This window comes from Pinus tabuliformis, chromosome 9 (assembly GCF_031772625.1).
Source record: "Pinus tabuliformis cultivar Carrire ecotype Pingquan chromosome 9, CPIR1, whole genome shotgun sequence".
NCBI classification, from domain to species: Eukaryota; Viridiplantae; Streptophyta; class Pinopsida; order Pinales; family Pinaceae; genus Pinus; species Pinus tabuliformis.
The window spans coordinates 1,719,474,505-1,719,494,500 of NC_142307.1; the positions used below are offsets into that span (position 1 = coordinate 1,719,474,505).

General features: G+C 37.1%; 1 protein-coding gene across 3 annotated transcripts in view; it reads right to left on the minus strand.

Moving 5' to 3' along the window:
- The window catches only part of LOC149155574 (N-acylphosphatidylethanolamine synthase-like), a 224,078-nt gene that overhangs the window by 90,849 nt on the left and 113,233 nt on the right, over positions 1-19,996 (minus strand). For 2 of the 3 annotated variants that reach the window (XM_089440698.1, XM_089440699.1), the window contains exons 3-4: positions 1,587-1,672; positions 1,316-1,453 (exon numbers count right to left, since the gene is read on the minus strand). In XM_089440698.1, the coding sequence (XP_089296824.1) occupies positions 1,316-1,453; positions 1,587-1,672 (224 nt within the window). Of the gene's footprint in view, positions 1-998; positions 1,149-1,315; positions 1,454-1,586; positions 1,673-19,996 lie in introns of those variants that run through there. The other variant, XM_089440700.1, reaches the window with a different exon arrangement.

Consider the following 19,996-nt stretch of genomic DNA (forward strand, 5'->3'; position numbering starts at 1 on the left):
CCAATCAAGCACGAGACAAAAAATTAGAAATTTCTCGTGGCTGATTTTGGATATTTCTATTTTCATTATGTGATTATTCATGAGTAAATGTGATGTAAATTTACATACTTATAGTTTATGCATTGACAATTGACAATTTTATCATAATGTAATAAATTAGAATGTACCATATATGCTTTATGATTGCACATATTTCTTAAATGTCCTAATATATATATATATATATATATATATATATATTCGCGTTTCCCCGTTTCCAAAATTTGGGGAGGTCGCGTTTCGTATCGCTTCCCGTTTCAGAAACTTGTACCTGTTTCCCCGTTTCGTGCAACCTTGGTTTACATATTATGACGTGAAAATATCATGGGCACCCTTAGGCTGAAATTTAATATATCAGTAAATAGCATTAAAATTCAAGGTTTGATGGACATGAGTCATGCCTATCAAAGAGAACAACAAGTCTTACGAAGGTTGATGATCACTAAATGGCAGTGATAATGGTGAATTTAGGAGTTACCATCTACATTTCATTCTTTCAACATGTATATGACATCGAAATACCTAGGTTGGCCATTAAAAATATTATCTTATTACCTGATGTATTATTAGTTTCTCTTACTATTTGATGTGAGATCAAGCATGCATCTTTGCATACTAAGGTATGTCTTTCTTTGGTTTTCCTAACAATTACATGCTTAAATGTGAATGCATATGATAGATGATCCTGAAAGTAAATGCATGTATTTGATAACAGTGTCTATCTCAGTCCCAGCAATAAACAATGACACAACTGTGGATACCACTCAACAAGCCTAATATTTTACAGTTGGGGATATCACATAAATTAGTTGATTTCCTCCTTAGCTATACAGTATGGCTCAGCAGTTACTGGACTCAATAATATTTATTTTTTCTGTAACTCTTAGTTTAACTATTATGAGATTTTTGAGGTGGTAACTTCTCCACTTCCTTCAACATCTTTATTTCGTATGTCTAATGCACTCAGTTATACTTCAGACATATACAAACCTTTGTCCTATTAAGCACCTTCCAGCAATATGTCTAGAATTTTTTTCTTCCTTTCTAACTCTTTTCTTGTCCAGTCTAATGAGGCTCACGAAGAAGTGTGCAGTAAATGCAGCTATTACCTGATTGTCACTACTCTTCATTAATTATTGATGACAAGTGACTTCTTAGGTATAAGCAAACCCCACAGAGAGAAGAAAAATGTAATTATAATCTGCCTAATCAATAGACAGAACAGGATACAATTAGACCAGGAATAAAAGGTGCTCAAACTGCTAAAAAAGTTTACCTGTTCAAACCCACTGTGTACAATAGGAAGAACAATTGGTGTAACAGAAGCACGCACAATAAGGCTTGCAGTTCCCCACTTTAACCTTCGTATAGGCCCACCATCTTGTGATACCTTGCCTTCAGGAAATGTGTGCAACTGTTTTCAGTGCAGGGAACAATGTCATCTACAGTTTTGTACGTTTATTAATCAGAAGTCAAAAGTCAGCCAACAGCTACAAAAGCGTTTTTAAAATCAGTACTGTGCTCTAAGAAAACTGGGGAAGGAATACCCATTCTCCTTTATTAATGAGATCAAGAGCCTCATTCATATGTGTCTGGTAAATGCCAGCACCCCTTGTAATAGGGATGCATTTGCCTGCGCACATTTGCAACAGTAAATGAATGATAGATAATTCACAATACACATCAATATTGTAATCATAGTAGCACTATCTAGAAAACCTAAAAGTTCAGTGGGGTCAAAAGATGCAGATAATCCATTCGTTAAAAATAATTGGAAGCAATTAGAAAGATGCCATAGAAAACTTATAAGAATATATGCAGATGCTTGCAGAAGTTCAAATTTTACAACAATTCTATACAAATTATGAGTACGACTGTGGATGCAATCTAAGAAAGTAAAAAATAAAAGTGGAAAATAAGCACAATGGAAAATCATGGTCCTGCAGTTGTTTAAAAATAGAAGAAAATGCCAGCAAACAAATCGAAAATGTTCAAGGGACAGCAGGCCAATGCCTGGTTATTGCGCTTGCAATCATGCAAACAAATTAAGACCACTACAAATATCACCAGCCAGTAGGTCTGGACTCTATAAGTCCAGTCTAGAGCATCTGAAGCGAGGACATCCAGGGCCATCTGTATATATACAAGGTTGTTTGACTGTCTAGAGGATTGTTTGAAGAGAAATTGGTTGTCCATGCATCATTTACAGAAAAATGACTTTGGGTTTTAGATCATAGGTTTTGCCTTTTGTTCTATTGTGTTTTAATTTTGGGTGCTACCCTGTGGTCAAATATGTTGACAGTAGCTCTTCACCTGACAATTTACAAGTAGCAATAGGGTCCAAATAATAATTATTATGTTCAGCGGTAGAATTTCTTCTTTTCCCATCAATCCTTGCTACTAAGGTCATAACTTGTGACTAACACAATCTCTTGCACATAAACTTCTTAATCAAATCTAGCAATAAACAAACGTGGAAGGTTCTGCAAAGGAGGTTATCAGTGGGGCGCACCCTTCATGTGATCACTTGTGAAGCCCATTCACAGGAGAGATTGCAATGCATCTGGAGTGCTTGAGGGGTAGTTAACTATGGTTCAGTCAGCCTTTCAGGCACTGCTCAAAATGCAAGGAAAGCAATCCCACAATTCATGGCAAACTCAGCTATCTTTTCCCATGGAAAGATCAGCACATAAGATGCATTGGAGAGTTACAGGACTCTATAAGTCCAGTCAAGAGCATCTGAAGCGAGGACATCCAGAACCATCTGTATATATACAAGGTTGTTTGACTGTCCAGAGGATTGTTTGAAGAGCAATCATGAAGCGAACAAAGTTCCTTCTATAAATTAATTACTCCAGAATATTTGGAATATAAAGATATCCATGAGGATACAAACATTATATATTAAATGTGTGAATAAGAATGATGATACAATGTGAGAGAGAGGCTTGCTTATATATCAAGCAAGTGTCTCTTCATGGAGAGTCATGTCCTATTTAGACATGCCTCTTCAACCTAACTACTAATTATTATTAACTAATCATTATTAAAATTATCCTCGTTACTTATATTTATATTATTTATATATTTTATTCGTGACATTGCCTTCTTCCTCAAAAAGCTTTGTCCTCAAAGCTTGTTAAAGAAAAAGGTTTGATCTCTTTTTCGGTTTCAAATGTTTTTCTGTCTCGGAACAATAGTCTTCGTCGATACAAGCTGATATGATCTTCTAAGTGACAAACAAAATTGTCGCACTAAGAAGGGATCAGACCATCCTAAATTAATCTTTTGTGTAGTATTGTGATCACTGGAATTTTGTAACGACTTGTCATCATAGGACTAGATTAATGTTATGTCATTATTCTCTGGAACATCAGTTTGTTGTTTCTAGTCTAAATGGTCCTAATACGTAGCATGGTTGATTTGTCTACTCTCATGATTCGGATGCCGATAGGGAACTTTTTTGGTTTGATCTTCCCTTATTAAGTGTGAGAAAAAAAAAATATTTACTTTAGGTGACGATGTTGTTGAGTTGGTTACAGAATCTTCACTTGGGGTGTTTATCATCTGAACTGCAACATCTAAGTGCGTCTTTTCTTCAACTAGTTTGCATTCTTCTTGAGTTATGATATTCACTGGATCAGTATTCATTCCTTTACCTCCGACTTGGACTAACGACTTCGACATTTCTTTCGTAAAAAGTTCTTATAACTTATTTTCCAATGATTTCCTATCATCCTTAAGTTTTTTAATTTGAGTTAGTAGACTTCAATTATGGTTTTTGAGACGTAAAAGTTCCTCATTTTCTGAGTCAATTTTATTTTGGTATTCAAGCTTCTCAGTTTTTAAACAATTGATTTGTTCTAATAACCTTTGGTTAAGGTTCTTTAGGCATAAACTTTCCTCTTCTTTTCCTGGTAGATTTTCGTTGAGTTTCTTTTTAGAAATTTCATTTTCTTGTTCTAATTGGTGTTTCTTAGCTTTACATTTTCTTATTTGTGTAAGTAGCTTTTGATCATGCTCCTTCAAACATGGATTTTCCTTATTTTTGTTGGATATGACTTCTTCATACTCTTTCTGCTTCTTTGATATTGTTTCTGGATTCTCTTGAAACATTAGTTTCGAAATATCCTTAAGATCTTTTGCTGAAGGCATTATCAATTTTGATTTTTTTGTCATGTCTTAGAACGTGACCATCTTCTTTCTGTAAGGGAACATCAAGAATTTGTTTTCTATGTTTAGAATGAACGTACCTAATTCCTTGAACCAAGGTCGACCGAGAATTATGTCAACCTCTTTGTCAAGCATAGTTACGGCACAGAATTGAGATATGTACTCATAATGATCAATTGTCACTTGTAATTCATTAATTTCATATTCTTTTCTGCCAAAAAAACCTTCTCGTTCACCTATATTTGGCTCTACAATTAATAGTTGATTTGCCAAATCAATATTAATGTAATTATCTTCAATGTTTGGATTAATGGCAATGTTAATCTCTTTCCTTTGGATACGCCCTTTCAATGTAAATAATTTATAATTTACAATTGGAATACCTTTATAGGAGAATCTTCCTTCTTTTATTTTCGAATTAGGCTCTTTATTTTTATTTTTTTTGAAGGAAATGAACTACTTTTGTATTCGTTGATGAGATTAACCCCTTATTATTTATAATTACAACAAATGGAACCTTATTATTTCTAATTACCTCAAATGGAATCTTAGGGTGTATTATCTTTATTAAATTTCACTTACTATTATTTTATTTTATTTTACTTCATTTTAACGTAAATTCTTAACTGATATTTTCTCCTTGTGTAACCTTTTATAATAATACCTGCTTTGTACTTGTAAATATTTTCAATAATTTTATGACTTGAACTTTTTTTTTAAATACCCCTTTATAATATAATACTTCTCTTTATATATCTTTTATTTATAATATTTCTTTTCTTTTTCTTTTTGAAAAGCTACAACCCTAGTGAAACGTCGCTATTCACCTCTTTGGGGTATAATATAAAATATATGTCCACTTATGTACTTTTGACTCAGTTAATGTTCTCCAAGTAAAAAGTAAAACTTACCTTTCATGTAAAGAGATTTTGTATCCCTTTTGTTTTTTCTTTTACTTTTAAAATACCATGGGCAATTACCGTGGGTTGTTTCTAAAACCTCCGTTAATGTTCTCCACGTAAAAAGTAAAACTTACCATTCACATAAAGGGATTTTGTATTCCTTTTGCTTTTTTTTTACTTTTAAAATACCATGGGTTTCTAAAACCATAGGCTTGTAAACCACTTAATGAAGAATCAAAATTATATTATCTATTCTTCACCACTTAATGAAGAATCAAAATAATATTACCTATTCTTCACGTAAAAAGTATAAACCATTCACGTAAAGAGATTTTGTTTTTCTTTTACTTTTAAAATACCACAGGCAATTACCATTGGTTTGTCGAAAACCACGGGCTTCTCCACGTAAAAAAATTTAAATATACTTGGAAAGATTCCCTCTTATCTTTATTATGCACTTTTTATCAATAATGTAGAACCTTTTTTATATATATGAATGTTCTCCTTCAAAATTTAATTATTTATTTTTAAATCTTTTTTTTTAAATCTTTATATGTACTTATTTTATTTTCTTTATTTTCTTTTTTTGAATTTGATTTTTCTTTATATTTTTTTTTTGAATGGTCAAATGGTTGATAGTGAAATGGAGAAACTCCAAATTCTTGTAGCGAAACGCTTCAACGACAACAATGTTGATGAATTCGACAGTCAAAGACCCAGGAAGAACATGACTCTGTGCAGCGGTGGAGTGGCCAAAGGATCAACTGCTCTGATACCAAATGAAGCGAACAAAGTTCCTTCTATAAATTAATTACTAAAGAATATTTGAAATATAAAGATATCCATGAGAATACAAACACTATATATTAAATGTGTGAATAAGAATGATGATACAATGAGAGAGAGAGGCTTGTTTATATATCAAGCAAATGTCTCTTCATGGAGAGTCATGTCCTATTTAGACATGCCTCTTCAACCTAACTACTAATTATTATTAACTAATCATTATTACAATTATCCTTGTTACTTATATTTATATTATTTATATATTTTATTCGTAACAAATTAGTTGTCCATGCGTCATTTACAGAAAAATGACTTTGGGTTTTAGACATAGGTTTTGCCTTTTGTTCTATTGTGTTTTAATTCTGGGTGCTAACCTGTGGTCAAATATGTTGACAGTAGCTCTCCACCTGACAATTTACAAGTAGCAAGAGGGTCAAATAATAATTATTATGTTCAGCGGTAGGATTTCTTCTTTTCCCATCAATCCTTGCTACTATGGTTATAACTTGTGACTAACACAATCTCTTGCACATAAACTTCTTAATCAAATCTAGCAATAAACAAACGTGGAAGGTTCTGCAAAGAAGGTTATCAGTGGGGCGCACCCTTCATGTGATCACTTGTGAAGCCCATTCACAGGAGAGATTGCAATGCATCTGGAGTGCTTGAGGGGTTGTTAACGATGGTTCAGTCAGCCTTTCAGGCACTGCTCAAAATGCAAGGAAAGCAATCCCACAATTCATGGCAAACTCAGCTATCTTTTCCCATGGAAAGATCAGCACATAAGATGCATTGGAGAGTTACAGGACCTTTTCTAAGAAAGCCTTCAATAGCAGGTGAAATGGCTCTTGCCCACCAGCTAGGGCCCTCGAGGAGTGTCTATCCACCATTTTGGAACAGCTTCTAGAATCTAGAAGTCATTAGCTTGTAGTTCTGCTAAAGAGGTTTCATAAGAGAGTTTGAAGATCAAAAGTTCAAATGAAGGTTATCAAAGTAGGGTCAAGATTAAGTGGCAAAGCTAGTTTAGTTTAAACCCATATTTCACAATTTTAATCTGAAGATCCCACAGGTGACCACATTACCAGTCATGGCAAGGTTGCAAACCTTCCTATTCATTTCTAGTCTTTTGGGGCCTTCAAACAAAATGGACATGCATTTAGAAATTTTATTTTAGTGAAGAGCATCTACAATGATTTGGCTCTACTCACTTGTCCTAGAATTTCCAATAGAAACGGAAATCAGAAAGGAGCTGCCTGAAGAGATAAATTGGAATGACAGTTCTTGGTGGATGTGACTTTCTAAACTGTGCTAACAGTGCCTCTAGGTGCAGACAGTGCCATGACAATGGTCATATTGTTTGGACTTGTATCAGAGAATATTCCTCCATGTCCAAGAATCAAAAAGCAAATGCAGAAGTAATAGAAGTCATAAAAATGACGGAAGGCGTGATTGACAAAGTAAAAGACTATACCTCCCATTAGATAAGATAATTTTATTAGTGTCCAGCAAATGAGCAAAAGTAGGTCAATGGGACTAGGAAATACAATCAGTGACAACAATATGTGGGAGAGGGACATCAAAGTCAAACTAAAGCTGGAAAATACCAATTTAAAAAAAATAAATTATGACAGATATAACTTTGAATTTGTTTGTTTAAAGTCTTGATATGTCTCAAACCCTCACTTTTTGAGATAAAGTCCTGAAGCTCAAGTGAGACCCTGTAGGAACTAAGAGTGATGCCAATGTCACCTCACAAACTGTTATAAACCTTGTGCCTTAAAAATGATAAGAAACCAATCATTACAGTCCTCTTCAACGGGGAAACATCCTTTACAATGAATACAATGTAAAAGACAATATTTAATGATCTTAGGACTAGGTCTCCTTAGTATCCATATAGGAGACGAAGGGTACAAATATAATAAAATGGAACCATGAGAGGTTAGCCTACATAACAATATAACAGTAGAAATGTATCACTCAATATCCAGGGCTTAGGAAGAGGTTGTAGGGTTAACACGGAGCTTATATTGAGCTTAACATGCCCCTCCCCTTCAAAGAAGTGATCCTCAACACTTGACTGACTGCTGGTGTTTCTGCATGAACAACTCATCTGCCCATGTTGCTTCTTCCACTAGTAGGGTCTTCCATTTGGAAAGGTACTTAGTAATTGCTCGATTTTTCAATTGCTTAGTCCTTGTTTCCAAGATTGTTTCTATCTATTCTTCATTAATATTTGGTAGAACAGTTTGGACTGGGATCTTGTCACCAATTACCTTGTTAAAGCAAGAAACATGGAAGACTGGACGTACATGTAAATATGGAGGCAACTCCAATTTGCAAGTCATGCTTCCAATCCTCTGCAACACCTTATAGGGGCTATAATACCTCGGTGCTAATTTATTGCCCTTCTTTTGTTGCTTGAGGGACATCTGTGTAGATGGTTGTACTCTCACAAATACCCAATCCCTCACTTCAAATTCCCTTTCACTGCAATGTTGATATGCTTGTCATTTCATCCTATTTTGTGCCATAACCAAGTTGTCCTTCAATAGTTTCAGAACCGCTTGCTAGTGCCATATGTGATCCTCTACTACTTGAGCCTCTATAGTCCCTTTCAAGGATGATGTGATGAATTGAGGTTGATATCCATCAAGTGCCATGAATGGTGACATTTTTGATGGAATTTGGAAGGATGTGTTGTACCAACATTCTGCCAAGGGAAACCATTTGACCCATTGTGTTTGTTTATCATATGCAGAGCAACATAGATATCCTTCTAAACGTTCATTCACGATCTCAATTTGCCCATCAATTTGAGAATGGTAAGATAAGTTGTGAGCCAATTGAGTACTCAAACAAGAAATAATTCCGTCCAAAAAAACTTAATGAAAAATGGATCTTTGGTATTCCATGTAGTTTTTGGATTGTTTCCACGAATGCTTTTGCCACTATACTTGCTTTAAAAGGATGAGAAAGGCTAAAAAGGGTATACTGTCATTTGATCTACCACTTTCATAACGACACTCTTTCCTTCAGATTTGGTTAAGCCTGTAATAAAATCCATTGAATTTTATTGCAACACTAGCTTGGTGTCACTAATCGTTGAAGGAGCCCTAGGGTCTTAATTGTCTCTCCCTCGTTTTGTTGGCATATGACACATTCCGCCACAAGCTTTTGCACATCTCCTTTTTAGACATTCCCAAAAAAAAAACTTTTTGAATATTATGGTATGTCTTCAAGAACCATGAATGTCCTCCTACAAGAGAAGTGTGTAATTCCAAAATGACCTTCTATTTGAGTTGAGAATTATTACATTAGTATAAGTGATCTTAATACCGTAACAAATCATTTTCCCCATAATTTTTTCTATTGCATTGAGGTCCTCCTATAGTTGTTAAATGATCTTATGTACAATCTCATCTTGCTTCCATTCTTACCTTGCTTATTTCACCCAGTCAAATTGTGGAATGGAAATAACGCATAGTAAACCCTTTGTGTATTATTCCTTCCTTGAGAGTGCATCTGCCACAATATTTCATTTTCCTTTTTTGTAGATAATTTCAAAGTCATAACCCAACATCTTTGTGACCCATTTTTATTTATCTTCTAAAGATAGTCTTTGCTCCAAGAAGAACTTCAAACTATCATGATTTGTTTTTATTTTGAAGTGTATTCCTATTAGGTATGGACCTAACTGCATGTAGTATGGCAAACAAATTTTTTTCATAGATGGGTCCAATTAAGTTTTCTCCTTTAAGTTTGCTACTTTAAGTTCTTCATCTTCACAATCTATGTAGAATAAGCTCTTCTCTGTGTATTTATGGCCCAAACTGTACTAGCTATCAATGTTGAAACATAATCCCTTTGCTCTTCTTTCATCCATTCGCTGAGGAGTCAACCTTGTTGATTTAGGAGAGGAAGCATGATTTTTCTATAGTTAGTAGTGACAAATTTTCTAGTGGCCATATTTTTACTTTCCACTTTCCTTGCTAGACTAAAAGCATACTCTAGACATTTAAGTTTAAAGAGACAGACCTTATGTTGGATGTTTTCCTTGTGAAAATTTAAGCTATTGCAGCAACTCGAATTAATTATTTTAACTATAAAACTAATTATGCATTTTATTGCTACAGCAACAACGAATTAATCACACTACAATCTTCACAAATATTGCGGAAAATAAAAGCGTTGGAATTTGAGAAAACACTGGCACACACACATAAAATGACAACTATTTTTGAACAAAAGCCCCTGGAAAAACCCAATGTGGGGAAACTAGTGCAACAACTGAGGGTTTTTATTATTAAGCAGTAGTGAGAAATCTTGAGTACATCTAGATGCCGAAAAATGGCAATCCTGCAAAGAAAATACTAGCAAAAATTTTCTGAGGAAATTTATTCACCCCATGTTGTCGCCCAAATTGTACAGGCACCGCAACAATGCTCAGGACGGGGGTTGTCACTCTAATCCCCGCCCATTTTGTTCTAGTTTTCCGCCAACAACAGACTATGGGGGGTAGTCCCTATCAAATGAGGCAAAGGAATACAAGTTGGGAACCAACTTGTTTGGGAGACATGGATGAGTGGCCTAGCCACTTGGTTGAAATTGAGCAAGATTATTGATTAGAATTAGATTTTTTATTATGAGACCAATGCCTTAATGGAGTCACAAATTCTTTTTTCTATAAATTGGAACCAAATGACCGGATGGACACCCGCTGCTTGAATGCTTGACTAACCTATATGATATGCAAAACCTAGGACCTATGTGAGATGCAGTGATCTTGGTAAATTTTAATTAGATGCCTAGTCTAAATGTAACATTTTTCCCCAACTGTTTTGAGAAACAATCTCAAAGCAAATTGTGAAATGGAAGCCAATGGGAAGCAGGCAATGGCCTTATTAACGATACCTCCCCCTGTGTTCCATTCACCCAGTGTCTTCGGCACTGCAGAGACTATGGCTCTAATGACTGCAAGGTCACTGTGTTAACTACTAAGAGAAATGTAATCTCTCAAGCTAGTGTGAAAAGGGTTGCCCTATATCTTATCAATGCTAGGAGGTAAATTATTAATGCAAGCTAGATCTAGGATGTTAAATGCAAGATGATGAGTGAGGTTATCTTGAATTAAGATTGTTTGAGTTTCTTAAGTACTTAAGTTATGATTACTCTTCATGCCAATAGTACTTAACAACAATGGGAAAAACGACCATAATATAAGATGATTGTTTAACGATACAGGTGCAAAATTCAACTATAGGTCAATGCACAAGATGCTTAAGTAAATCAACTTATCCACCAATGGTTATCAACACGAGATATTATGCCAGTTCAAACTTAGAAGCCCAAGATAACTCTATCAACAAGATTAACTTCAGATTTTGAGTGCAAAGTTAGACAACCTTTAAGACCATGTTAAAATTGGCAACTAGGGCCAAACTCCATGTGGGTCATCTTATTTATGGCAGCTGATATTTTTCTTGGATTCCTCTCATCAAGAGGTGTAGGATTGATCTAAAGTTCATCTAATTCCAATAAAAATTCATGGAGATATGAATTTATTTGTGTTATGGGACAATTCGTCAAGGTCGGCCAGCAACCAAATAACCCCCACTTGTGCTCAACATTTTAGTATAAAAGGAGGTGGCTTGATAGTCATTTAGACACACACTTCACTCTTGATTTCTCTCCACTTGTTTTGGGTTTTAGTGGAAGAGAAGTCTAAGAGGAGGAAGCCCTAGACGCAGGAGGAAAGGTGACTAAACAAGGAGCCCTAGCCACAGTTTGGTTGCAGTCAAGAAGAGATCTAACACTGCCCTAGCCACAGTCCTAAAGAAGGAGATCTAACCGCCATTCAAACAAGGAGACTTAGCCGCAGTTCATGATGCCTAGCCACAGTTCAAGCAGGGACATCTAGCATGGTGAAGGAGGCCTATACATATTGCCCTATATCCTGCCCTAGCCGCAGGTCCTTCATGCCTTAGCCGCAGGTCTTGTCACCATAGATAGAGACTCTTTCTCTGTCCTTAAAGAAGGCTCCTCAACGCAGTAAGGAGGCCTCCATACGCTGTCAAAAGAAACCTCAAATGAGCCCTAGCTACAGTCTTCTATACCACTAATCTGTTGTAAGAAAAAGACATAGTTTACAGTCATAAAGAATGTGTTTTAGGTGCACATCTTGGCCGCAGTCCTGAAGACCAGCCACGTTGAAGGGAGAAGTCCCTTCAGATGTTTTATGAGGATATCCTATACGCTGTCACTAGAGGTTCTGATCAGCAGTTTAGAAGGGCTCTACTACACTGGCTAGAGGAACTGCTATAGCAATGAGAAACCTCCATACCTTGATGAGAAGAAACTCTAATAGCACACAGATCAGCATTATATTTCAGTGGCCACATGTTGATGATAGCCTTGTGAGTATCCTAGGACTGTGGGATCATAGCTTATCTTGTTGTTGGGCTAAGCCGTAGGCCATAGCCAGCAGCTAAGGCAATATGGCAACATGACAGAAGTAATGTCCCTCCTGATGCAAGAGGTGGACAACATTCTAGAAGATGCAGCATAATGGTTGGATACTACATGGTTGGATGCAACATGTTTAGATTCAGCAGATGGATGCAGCTACACATCTAGATGCAGCAGTTGGATGCATCATAGTGTTAGAGATAGCAGTGTAGTGCAACATAATGATTGAGTGCAACCCAGTGATGGGAGCTTGTGATGAAGAGCAGCTTAGTGACAGTGGTGCAGCATGATGATGAAGAGCAGCGTGTTGGGTACAGCATGATGAGCTATAGCTCAGTAGTGGAGCAGCATGGTGCAGCTTAGTGATGATGGACAAGGTATGATGGTGCAGCATTGTGATAGGTGTAGCAAGGTGATGGAATCACCTTAGTCCATATCAGCTACCTCATGAGACATCTTCTTAGACAAGATCTTTGCTCTTATCTTGTCAAGTCAAGGTATTGACTTCTGATGTATATGCACTATCTCTCTCTCTCTGCTGAACTATTGAAGAACATATAAGAAGAATTGATCAAGGGTTTCCCCACATTGGGGTTTGTCCTTGGCTAGCACCAAATCTTGTGTTCGCTTGTCTTGGCTTGTTTTCTGCGATTTATGTTTATGTTCTATCTGCATTTTACTATCATGTTGTGATTGCTAATCTGGAATTGATATTGAGCTAATATGGAAAATTGAGGTAAATTTGCTATCAACATAGAACATACCTAAAATTAACAGACCAAGATGAGATAAGCCAATTTCAGATTTATGACAATCTATATCAGTAGTAATAATTCAGAAATTCCAGACTTTATTAGTGTTATGACAGCGATGAGGAAGTCACTTTAAATCATGAATTTTTGCTCAACCATGAAACATAGAAAATTTCAATGACCATCAAATGTAAATTAACTTATTTAGCCCACTTTATGATGAAGTATTCAATGATATTTCAGGTCTGATATATTTATAACAGCAGTAAATAGAACACAGATCAGAAAACTAATGAGGCCCAAAACAATGCCCAAGATGTCAAAAAATAGTAAAATTTCACCAAAACTTGGAAAAAATAATTTTTAGGGCTATTTAGAGGATGTGATTTAGAAATTTCAGATCTGATCTATATATTACAGCAGTAAACAGATGACTTACCAGCAACCCAACAATGTTCAAGACAATCTCCAATATATCCAAAAATAGTAAAATTTTGTTGGAAATTCAAAATTCAAAATTTTTTGTTGTCTTTAAGTATTTGATTCAGAAAATTTTGCAGGCTTGATTCAGCAATTTATGCAGAAAATTCCAGCAAGCAAAAATTTAGATCTAGGTCAAATCCAAGATGCCCAAGTGGCCAAAACTCATGAAAATTAAGATTTTACAATTTTAAGTGATTTTGACCGTTAAATATGTGATTTTAGGGCTTAATTGTTGTTGATTTGACTATTGTAATAAAACTGAAGTAAAACAAGGGTTTAGAGATCAAACCCTAGGCCCAAGGCCATGTAGAAACACTTGCCCAAGTGACCCAAAATTTTGGATGAAGATGCCACTTGAAAATCAGAATTTTTGAGCCTCAAAACCTACAAAAGCACCATGTATTTAGCCTAAAAAATTCAGATAAGGGTTTAGGATAGATTAGGGCAAAAGAGGCCAAGAAAATGAAAAAAAAGGCCAAGGAAAGCCAATTTGTGGGGATAAAAGCGCTATAATGATAGATCGGGGGTTGAAATGGCAAGAGGAGGCCAAACACTGAAAACACGTCTCGGAAAAAAATTATCTTCCAGATCTGAATTTTGCCGGCAAATCTTCAGTAAATGACCCTGCAAAATTGTCTAGAGACTAGATCCTACCCTCAAGGGCCTAGATCTAGCTCTTCTCTCACTTTATCCCTTGATCCAACCTCCAAAAATGAAAATAAAAACACCCAAACCCCAAATATATACAAAATGAATCTAAAAATCCCAACCCAAGTTAGAAAAAATGATTTACAATTTATATTACAAAAATATTTTACAAAATATAAATGACTTTTTCAAATAGATTTTGAGAAAATAACTTTTATGATATTTTTTCCTTGAAAGAATGGTTAAAACGCTTCAGAAAACTTAATACTCACTATAGCCCTAGCAAAAATTCAATCCACCATATAAAAACCAAGGATCCAAGCAAAGTAACCCTTGCCCACAATTTGTGAACTTGGAGACCAAGAATTGAGTACCTACAAACACTATGTATTATCTCAAAATAATAATATAAAGCACCACATAGGAAGCCCGTAGTCAATACATAGCATAGAGCGATGAACAAGAACACCTCGAGTTGCACCCCAAAGTCTTTTATTATAGTAGAAAAAATAGTTCCCAGTGGGCCAATAGTTTACAAAGTGCTTTAGTAGCAATTCTAGCCAGAAATCAAGATGACTAGAGACCCAAATGACTCTCTAATTTATAGATGAATCCTCCAAATGGAAAAATAACGGCTAGTTTCTTTGATCCTTGTCAAAATAATCTTGGTCGTTGATAAACACCTCAAGATCTTTTAATCTTGGCCTTTGATTTTTTATTTTTGAGGAATTTTCGAATTTATCATTTAATTCCATTTTAATTAGTTCAAAATTAATTATATTGAGCTAATTTCCTTAGAAAATTGACTTTGACTTTACCACCAAGGTCCAAGGGTCCAAATTTCCTTGAAATATACCTTGGTGGAAGACCTTTAAAAATTGATTCTTTTAAGACCGATGAGTTTTTCCATTTGGAGAATTTAATTTCCTAAGACAATTTAATTTGACTATAATTAATTAATTTCCTGGATTTGGATTTTATTTTATTTTGCTAAAAAAATTAATTAATTTACACATGAGGGGATTTAATTATTTTCCCAGCCCTCTAATACATAAGATTTTACATTTACAAGACTCATACACATTGGGCTTAGACACTCAAGACACATAACCCATTTGCGACATAATATGATTTAGTCAACCAAGTGATTTGTAATAAAATAATTAAGCCAATTAGCTTAAATTATTCTCAAACCACTTTTACACTAAAAACACTAGGACTCACTTAATAATTTGACAATAAATTTCACCCTAACTTTGGGGTTTTAGCTGGAGGGAAAAAAACTCCTTTGATTAGCCATGTCTAAAATCACAGGTAACGAGCAAGGTTAAGAAACCTCCTACGATGCAATTCGTCATCAAATTATAGGATTACCTAGGCTATTACATAGACTCAAGGTTTTACTAAGATCATTTACAATATATACCTTGCAGAATGGGATGACCATGACACATAGACTGTTGATATGTGATTCGATCCTTGTAGCAAAAGTTGGCATTTTCGCTTCCCTAAAACTTTAACAATTTGAGTGCAACACCCCACAAGCAATCCTGGCTCAATCAAGCAACTCGAGATGGCTCTCCAACTGCCTCTGCGCAAGCCTTGTGTCACCTTTGCGCAGGCCTGAAACAGCTAGCTCGGAACTACCTTGAATTAGCTACTGATTGACTGTAGTTGGTCAGGAAGCCTTAGGCTTGCCCCTCTAGAATTTCTCCCAACCACTAACACCTAAAGCGACCCTTCCTCCAGCTAAATCAAGTTGCCCTTTATAGGCTACTGCGCAACCCTTGCACAACCTCTCTGTGGGTATCACTACCTCTCTGCAAGCTACTCTCCAGAATTGGAAAACTTCCTCTGGACTCACTGTCCCAGCCCCTCTCTGTCTCTGTGTCCCCTCTTTGGCTCGAACTCTTCTGGTAGAATGCTGCTCTCTATAAAATCGAAATAACCAAGGAAACTCACTCTCCAAGTGTGTTTCTCCATCTACCCATCGATCTCTTCCTAAAATCCCAATTTGGGACTCCAACAGCCAAGATTAAAACTTAATCGGTGGCTAAGATCATTTTCAAGTCGATCTGTAAGAGTTTCTAGAGAATTCTCACCTTTCTCAATCAATTCTTATTAATTAACCATTTTTCCTAAGTTAGACTTAGGAAATTTTTAATGATTGTCTTAGGAAATTTTTAATGATTGTCAATTAATTTAATTGAGTTGCTTCTAGGTGGAATTTCCATAAACAATTTCTGGGTTTTGGAGAACCCTTGTGTTTTAGTCTTTCCACAAATGTTTGAGACTAGAACACCTCCGATGCTACAAAAACTAACACACCCTCTTAGCAAGGAAGGTGTTCTCTCCAACTCTAGTGTTGCACTGTTGCTATAACACCATGTCTCTGTAACATCCTCTATTGTGAAAATTTGGAGACCCAAATCCTTTCTGCAATAAACTGATATTACTTCTCCTACTTGTTAATTCATGCAAGTTATTTACTATGTTACACTGTAACTATTGAAGTAAATATGACTGCAATCTTCACTCATTAAATTTTATGCGAAAACAAGAACTGAGCAAGAAGAAATAACCACACACAATTCACACTGTTGTTTTTGGACAAATGTCCCCAGAAAAACCCAATGCGGGAAAACCGGTGCAGCAGCTAAGGTTTTGTATTATTATGCAGTAGTTTTTGAATACAATCTTTGGATGCCTTATTAGCTATCCGATACAGAGAATCTGACTAGTAGAGAAATTAGTGAGAAATACCTCACACTATCATTGGCGAACCGACACTGATCCTGGCCCTGGATGGTTGGCCCCACACTGGCTCTACGTCAGCGTACGCAGATTTGCGTCAGCCTCTCTGGGGTCTGCGTCACCTCTTCCACGGATCTTCTGTTGTTTAGAACTTCGTTCCTCTGGCCCTCTGGTCTCACACCCCAGCTTCTGGCTCTGGAACTTGACTTTCCAACTGAATCTCGGACTCCCTCTGAAGCTCTGCACTGCCTCTTCTAGATCTCTCTTTGCCTTCTCTGCAATGTATCCCCGAATCAGGAAACTCTCCAACCGGAAAACTATCCCTGCCCTTCACTGCAAGAAATCTCATCGATGACTTCTCCAGCAATTGCTGCGCTGCTCTCTTGAGAAATCAATCTCTTGATCTCACTTGATGTGTCTTCCAAATGCCCATCGATGTCCTTCTTATAATCTTCTCGTTGAGTAATCAACGGCCCAGATTAAATTCCAGTCAATGGCTCAGATCATATTGACTCAATCTCCGTCTTTTTCTAGAAGGTTCACACCTAGCTTTATTAATACCCTTTAATTATTTTAATTTCCTAAGTTTAGACTTAGGCTTCCAATAAAAATAATTAATTATTTTAATAAAACCGTCTCCGGGTGGAATTTCCCAAAACTATTTTTGGGTATTCTCGAATACATGTGTCCTAGCCTCTCTGCAAATTTTGAGGCTTAGAGCACATCTGATGCTACCAAAAATCAACACTCCCTCTTAGAGAGGAATGTGCTCTAGTAATGCAACCTGTTGAAGCACCACCCCGACTTTGTAACATCTCTCTCTATGCTGCTGATCTCTGACATCACTACCCACCAACTATTGTGCAAATGTTGCATTTGTGTTGCTGATGACTTTGCATGTCGCTGCCAATTGCATCTGTACTGCAACTATGTTGTTGTTGCAAAAAAAAAAAAAAAACCCAAAATACTGAACCAAAGGTGTTCAGCATGATGCATCTGTTGTTGGAGTTTTGACTGCTACTAGTATCTGCACTGACCCTTTGAAGTCCCTGTGTTGTTGGCCACTGCAACTGTCACTCCGGCATTCCTCTGCACCAACTCACACTGGTCCATCCTGCTACTTCTAATATGGGCTCCCGTAGAAAGGTATTGATCCAAGAGATGGATTCCTCAAGGATCTTGCCCATCTATAGTTCTCTCGAACTACAGTACTAGATCACCCCACCTCTCCCCTGGAGGTATCTGGGCAATCATGGCAAACTCCTCCCCAGTCCTTGCGGTTGCAGCCTGCGGATCATGTTTCTCGTCCTTGTCCTTCTTCTTGAGAGGACACTACGTAGCGTAGTGACCAAATTCACCACACCGAAAACATTTAATCTTAGATGCATCCTTCTTCCGCCTCCACTGCTCCTGTTGCCCCTTTGATGCAAGGGATGCATTCTCCTCCTCCTCCTTGGGCTTCGTCCCATTGCTGCTATTGCCATCACGTTTGCGCTTGACTAAGACTCACCTCATCTCTTCTTGTTGAAGAGCAGCCCACATCCCTTCCCAATCCAACAATTTCTCTCTGCCTAGGATACTCTGGACAAATACTTGCCATTCTTCTAAGACTGAATTCAGGGCCAACCTCACCATCTCTGTAGGTTGAGGCGTTGATCCTACAACTACCAACTAATCTCGGACTTCCTGAAGCTTCGATAGGAACAGATCAATGCGTTCCCCCTTCTGCATCCTCATGGATCTCATTTTCTCCTCCAAGTACATCTTTCGCTGCTCGAAAGATCCTTGATACAACGTAGCCAAGGCATCCCACATCTCTTTCGTCGTCCCTTTGCCAGCAATGTGACATACAATGTGATCCCTCACTCCGTTGAGGATCAATCACTTGGCCTTTGCCATCTCAGCCTTGTACTTCTTGAGCGGATCTGCATCGACAGGTACAGTTACCACACTATTGACATAGGCTTTGAGATCATGCTCATCTAGAAGGCAAGAGATCCTAGCTTTCCAAATCACATAGTTGGATGCTCCGTCCAATCGATCTTGATCTCTCAACCCATTAGTTGTTATCTCTGCCAACAAAAGTCGAATTGCTCCCTCTCTCCTCTATGCAGCTGCTAGGCTGGCCTACGCACTCCTTGTTGGAGTTAGTAGATCTACTCCTCGCTACTGCTGCTCAGCAACTGAGAAATAGAATTCCTTGGCTCGGAATTCACTGAGGAAGAAATTCCCTCAAAAAGTGTCTTCTTCCTTCCTCTGATGCTTTTCTGACCCAGCAAATGCTGCAGAAAGCTATGTCCCACCTAAAGACTGCTCTACGCTAAATTTGCTGCTGCACTGCTCCCTCTGCCACTAACACATCACGAATTGGAGATCTTACCTCTCTATCAACTCACTCAGAGAGACACTTTCCTCGAGAACCTTGCCCCCTTGGCCTGGACTGCGCAATCCCTCTAGGGATTCGATCTGTTGCCTATGCAACACTTCGATCTCCCTCCTCTTCAACGCTGGGCTCTTCCAGTTTACTCTCTTGCTTCACCTACGCTCTGGTACCATGTGAAGATTTAGAGACCTGAATCCCTACTGCAACAAACTGAAATTACTTCTACTTGTTAATTCATGCAAGTTATTTATTGTGTTACACTGTAAATATCGAAGTAAATACAACTGCAGCCTTCACTAATTAAATTATATGCGAAAACAAGAACTGAGCAAGAAAAAATAACCACACACACAAGTGACACCGTTGTTTTTGGACAAATGTTCCCGGAAAAACCCAATGCGGGAAAACCAGTGCAGCAGTTGAGGGTTTGTATTATTATGCAGTGGTTTTTGAATACAATCTTTGGATGCCTTACTGGCTATCCGATATAGAGAATTTGACTGGCAGAGAAATTAGTGTGAAATACCTCACACTATCACTGGCAAACCGACACGGATCCAGGCCATGGATGGCTGGCCCCATGCTGGCTTTGTGCAGCCTCTGCATCA